This window comes from Cariama cristata, unplaced genomic scaffold (assembly GCF_000690535.1).
Source record: "Cariama cristata isolate BGI_N322 unplaced genomic scaffold, ASM69053v1 scaffold5259, whole genome shotgun sequence".
Classification (NCBI taxonomy): Eukaryota; Metazoa; Chordata; class Aves; order Cariamiformes; family Cariamidae; genus Cariama; species Cariama cristata.
In genome coordinates, this window is record NW_009633986.1 from 117,269 (window position 1) to 123,660 (window position 6,392).

Genomic DNA, 6,392 nt, shown 5'->3' on the forward strand with positions numbered 1-6,392 from the left:
CCAACGTTACAAGCTGATAGAATCAAGCAGATTTTTATTAATAATATGCTATAAAATACCTTCCTTATGGGCACTTTTTTCTGAAGGCCACCAGGTGCCCTAACAGAAAAACAAAGGTCTCACAAAAATGGCACGATGTCTAAACAATCCCAGTCAATAAACAGGCATAATCAATCTGTCATGGCTGCATCCCATAAATAACACATGCAACTCAATGATGTGTCGTAATTAAGCAACAGCAGTCGTCTTACGTGCACACACCCTTTCTGTGCCTTCGAGCACCTACTAGATCACAGGACATATTGCCAACTAGGTTGCCAAGTTCAGCCTCCCACCACAGGTATCCAAAGCAACCCTTTAAATCCATCTTTAAATTCCTTTCTGTCCCTTTGAGCACCTACTAGATCACAGGACTAGGTTGCCAAGTTCAGCCTCCCACCACAGGTATCCAAAGCAACCCTTTAAATCCATCTTTAAATTAGAAAATGTTTTGCACTATGCAAAACTCTTCTTCCTTTAGTTACTTTCTGTGGGCATTTTAAGAAGTTGGGGAACATCTCTTTCATTCTGATTCATTACTGGAATATGAATCAGCATCATTGACTCATTTCCTGATTCATGAATTCATAAACCAATTTTTTCCCCTGGTTATTCTTAGTCCCTGTATTAGGGAACCAACAGTTACCAAGGGCTTTTGGACTTTGCCATGTCCCCATTAGTCCCTGCTTAATATTTGTCCTTGTGCTTCTCTCTACATTTGAAATTTAAACTTTCCTTTCAACCCAAATCCATCAGTCTGGGACTTACTTCAAGGATGCACTGGGCTCTTAATCCTTTAACACGTTCTGAGCTTTAAAGGTAAATGATCGCGACACGCACTTTTGAAATCTGGCCAACTGTTGAGATGCTTTAATTCATCATAGGGTCTTATACTTGGGATGCAGGATGAGAAATAATGCAGAACTGTTGTCTTTATAGAGTGATGAAAATCAGACTCCCATAGTCTTCCAGGAGTTAAGAAATCAATGCCAGGCAGCTAGAAATAAGGCCAGTGAGCTAATCCATTGCTGACATGGGGAGTTAAACAAACTACCTTGAAATCAGCCCAAAAGCTGGGGTTGATTGCATTTAGTCTCAGTATGCTGCCCAGCACCGACATTTCAGTTCCCAGAAACGGAGCCTAGATGAGTCCCTCTCTGGATGTAGGGGTACAGTCAGAACGGCATTGGATCGGTATTAAACCAGCGAGGAAGGAGTGCACCCTCCACCCTTCAAGGACTGACTCTGTTTTCAAAGGCATCTGATTCCTTCCATTGCTTAGTACATGATTTCCAGAGCACAATCCTTATACGCAAAGCAATGCAAAATTATTAAATGATTATGCAGGTTTAAGCAACACAGTGGGAGGATGAGAGTTGATGACATAAATTCTATGTGGCCTTCAAGAAACATCCAAAGATTAATAAATACAAAGCCGGGATTTATGACAGTGTCAGCAAAGTCTTAGGGCTCTGTCCTGAAATAGAGACAGAAGCAAATCTCCCATTGAAGCATGGGGAGCTTTATGGCTGTAAGGATTTCAGAATCAGGCCAGTAGATTACGCACGATACAATCCCGAAAGGCTGGAGGCTTATTCTCTGTGATCTGAACAGGTGAATGACTATGTGCTAGAAAGAATTTAAAAGATAATCACATGTATTTATTCTCTGTATATATGTTGAGTTAGAATGTAAATACCATCTGTTTGAAAAACTGATTATTTAAAGAAACAAGACTTGTAATCACGCTTTCCGCAAGTACAGTTATTAATCTGTTGGTTGGGTGTTTGTCTGTTAGGCTCTCTCTCAGAGCAGGGCAATCCCAACTCTTACCAGACAAGAGCTCACCTCATTTGAGGCACCAAAGAATCCACTCATCAAGCCAGGAGTCTTTCTGGTGTGGATTCTCCAGTGTCTAATAAGGTGCGAATGTCCCAGCCAAAACAGAGCAAGTCAGACCATCAGAAACAGGAATTAGATTCCAGGAAAGCAATCTGATTTTTTTCTGTAAATGACTGATGTGTGAGTGCCAAGATTCTTTCAGGTAGCACGACCATTTTCTTTAGCCATTTGAGAGTCCTTAGAGGACCTGATTTTCAGAAATAGGTGAGCACATGTTTTCTGAAATCTAAGTATACTTCAAAATGTGTCAAGTTAGAAACCAAAAGTCAAGGTTCCCAGGAATGCTGCACCATTACACACGTGCAAGTACAGAGTTAGTACTCAGGTCTGACCCATTTACATTCAATAAGCCTCCATGAGCTCTGAAGTATACAATCTGCATTGCTGTGACAGGAGATTAAACTTTATTATTGTCTTGTTTTTAATTGCTAATGAGCATGAAAATTACCCTGGCCATTTCCTAAAGAAGCAACTGATTGGTTTCCTCTGCTTATACAAAACACTTATTTAATTTGAGAGACCAAAATCCAGGACTGTGGATATGGAGCCGTGTGTGGACCTACTTGTTGTATTCGGTATTTTTTAACATATGTTGTGTGCAATAAGAGGAGACATTGTATTTTAAGCAGTTTAGAAATGATGTAATTTTTTTTTCATTTAAATATACAACAGTAAATGATTTCAGTCACTGGTAATGCTTTCTGACATGCAATTTATTATGGTGCTGAAGTAGATTCTGCAGAGCCCAGGGGATACAGCTCCTTTAAGCACCTTTGAGGAAACAAATCTTATTATCAAGGAGTGTTTTAAACTAGTATTTCTCTTCACATCTTGGCAAGATATTAATTTTATTGCTCTCCCTTTTTATTTCTTTCCTAGTTATAAATGGTATATGGATCTTGTGAGGAGGAGGGAATAGACCAGGACAGAACATATTTCCCTTGATGTTTATTCTGTGTGTGTATGTTTGTTTTATATATTATAGGAAGCAGCCATCAGCTGCTGGATCCAGTTCAGTGATGGATCTGTCATGCCCCTGGATATTTATGACTCCAAAGACTTCTCCTTGTCAGCTACATCTCTGGATGAGAAGGTGGTCTCCATTCACCATGACCCCAAATTCAAGTGGCCTGTGATTGCTGCTGAGACAGAAGGCCAGGGGACACTGGTGAAGGTAGAGATGATGATCAGTGAATCATGCCAGAAATCCAAAAGAAAGAGCATCCTAGCTGTTGGAAGTGGTAGCATTAAAGTCAAGTTTGGGCAGAGTGATGCCAACCCTAACATCAGTGACAGTAAACACAGGGGTGCTGGTGTCCACCTAGAAAATCATGCCAGTGACCGGCGTCAGAAAACCACTTTTCAGGAAAGAGCTGGGCTAGATGGCCAGTATTACAGCTCCTCAATGGGCCATGAGCAAGGCAAAGGAACCACCACTCAAAGGTCTATTTTAAGTAAAAAAGAAGACAGAGAAAGCCTCCTGGATGACGATAGTCATCTGCAGAACATCCCAATAGACTTCACGAGCTTCCCTGCACAGGTTGATCTTCCAAGAAACAACGGAGACTTGGAAGAGAATGACCTAGTCCAGACCCCTAGGGGACTCAGCGATCTAGAGATAGGAATGTATGCTCTTCTGGGAGTCTTTTGTCTGGCAATTCTGGTCTTCCTTATCAATTGTGTCACTTTTGCTTTGAAGTATAGAAACAAACAAGTTCCCTTTGAAGAGCAAGAAGGCATGAGCCACTCTCATGACTGGGTTGGGCTGAGCAACAGGACAGAACTTCTGGAGAATCACATAAATTTCTCATCCCAACAAGATGAACGTATCACAGCCATTGACAGAGGAGTGGACTATGAAGAGAGTAAATATCTCCTTGACACAAATGCCGCCAAAAATATTAATGGACAATCTTTCATGTCTACGGAGTCCACATTCACTGAAGGGAAAGAACAGAAAAGTGAACCAACTACTTCTCCTACCTCTAAGAGGAAACGGGTTAAATTCACCACCTTTACCACCATTTCCTCTGATGATGGGTGTCCAACTGTCAACTCAATCTTGATGAGTAGTGAGGACGACATTAAATGGGTCTGCCAGGATATGGACCTAGGGGAGTGCAAAGAACTTAAAAACTATATGGAGAGATTACATGAAAATGTGTAATGAGACACAAAAGACTTTTTTGTTTGGTTTGTTTGTTTGTTTGTTTTTCACTCACCTTCTGCCTTTAATTTTGGGTAGTGGGGCAAAATGTTGTATTGATAACAAGAATCAGCTGGTGGATAATAACTCAATGGAGCCCCAAGAAGCCACCCAAAAGCAGCTGGGAGAGCAGAGATCCTGGACAGCTCTTAAAATTCAAGTCTTCTCTGTGCTCAGAGATGGAAGTGAGAGATGTGTGTGGTTTTTTGATGCATGGTAACATGAAAAAGAACTTAGCAAAATAATATGGTCTCATTCTCTGAGCTTTCCCAGGAAATCAATAAATATAACAAACTCCAGTGCAGTTTGGATATTACAAAGTTCGCAGAGCTCTACTGTTCAATATTGCAAGCTTTGGTTAAAAGCAAAAAATTGGTCTCAGAATAAATAGATCCACGAAGAAAGCATGTCCTTCAAGCCACATGCAGAGAATATCCATCCAAGAACATTAATTTAAAGCTGACAAAAACCAACGGTGTGAGCAAAGCAGCTCCCAGAGCTGAAAAGTCCTGAGTTTCCAAAGAATCTGGAGGGGAAAAATGAGTAACTGGGCTGTTTACAAACCAGCATGTTTGCCTCCCAAGCACTCAGAATGGATACACATATACAGTTAAAACTGAAACTCTCTTTTTAAGTAGATGCCAAGGTAATAAACTTTGCCAGCCAATTTTCAGTATTTCTTAATTTGTAAAATAGGAGAAGATATAATCTATACTCAGAATATCACTCATATAAGGGAAGGTCTGTTTTGGAAAGTTTGAGAGAACAAGCTATTTTTAAAAGCCCACTTTATTTGATTGTCCTGTTTCAAATTTGTATTCCCAGCCATTTCCCTGGAGCGCTCCCCACCTGGTATCCTGAGGGCACTTACTAGCATCAGTCAGCTTGGGAAGCGTGTTGTTTCTTCCTTCCCTTCCATGCACACTTGCTTCTCCACAGTGTGCTCTTGCCAAGCACAGACACTGTTGGTACCATGCCAGTAGTTGCTTTACATGCTGTCATTTACCAAAGTTGGCCACTCTCTCTTGGGTAAGTGTAACTTGTGCTGAACTCGGACACCAACAGCAACTGCCTCTTTGACCATCCTCTTCCCTGGAAGAGGTCAAGTTGCTCAGTTCCTTCTGCTTATGTCTCTAGACCCCTGCTCAGCACGTTTAGAGGGCACTCAAAGGTCACAGAGGAGTGCTGCACATTCAACATTGAAACCTGAACAGCTAAACTCAGTAGATAACATTTGTTTCTCCCAGAGGTGATGATTATCTTTTGTTTTCCTCTGATAAGGATGTACATATGGTAGGATTTCAGTGATTGCCCTTTGAATTCAATGTGCCCTCCAGCCCTAAAACCATGACATTTTTTGTGAGGTCCAAAAGCAGTCTCTGATGACCAGTGGCAAAGTGCCAAAGCACTAACTAAAATCCAGCTTATATTTCAAGTTTACCTTTATTTTCCAGAGTGAGTCCTTGCCCTCCTTTTATTATTAAGTCTCTTCCTGTCATTGCATCTAGGTTGCTCAGTTTAATGCACACCTGCCCTCCCACAAACACTTAGATTGAATCCCTCTATATTTAGAATGTACTGTAGATTGTAAGAATGTAATATATATATTTATAAACATGCCAACTGTGAATAAAATTTGCATTTTAGTGGCTTCATCTTTTTTCCTACTCTGAACGCCTCTTTCCTTTCACTGGCAGAACGTTTACCCTAAAAGAGACTGGCAGCAATATGGAGAATTGTCTTTTGATGAAACGGTGAATTAAGGCTCATGGCACAAGCTAGTCACAAAGTTTTACGTTGTGCGATGTTGTGGGGAGAAGATACAACATCAGCAACATGTTATGCTACAAATGTATTGCACCGAGTCACCCTTCCAAGATTTGAAACTATTTGCAAATAAACCTACATGCATTATTTCTAGCCTGAAAGCCTGATATGTGAGTTTTTGATTTTGGTGCTATTGGGAAGATCTGCATTTGGCTAAATGCCTCTGAAGACAATTTTAAAAGAGTAAGTTGGTGTTGTAAATAGGGCAAACGTGCCCAGAACTTTGGAGATCAATACTTGCGCATCAGATGGTCTTTGCTTGCTTTCAGCACCTCTCATCAAGGCCTGGATTACTGAATCCTATGCAAGCTCAAGGGCAAAGTGCAAGAGTGAGGACAGCCCAGCGCAGGGCCCAGACTAGCTCTGGATGAGCGCTCAGGTGAGGGAAGCAGCCTTGGCAAAGCACTGCAGCCTCCCA

At 41.2% G+C, this 6,392-nt stretch overlaps 1 protein-coding gene across 1 annotated transcript in view; it reads left to right on the top strand.

Moving 5' to 3' along the window:
- TMEM132D (transmembrane protein 132D) overlaps positions 1-4,108 on the top strand; it is a 95,866-nt gene extending 91,758 nt beyond the window's left edge. Inside the window, exon 6 of the mRNA XM_009706984.1 lies at positions 2,927-4,108. Within this exon, the coding sequence (XP_009705286.1) occupies positions 2,927-4,108 (1,182 nt within the window). The remainder of the gene's footprint in view (positions 1-2,926) is intronic.
- The last annotated feature ends 2,284 nt before the right edge of the window (positions 4,109-6,392 follow it).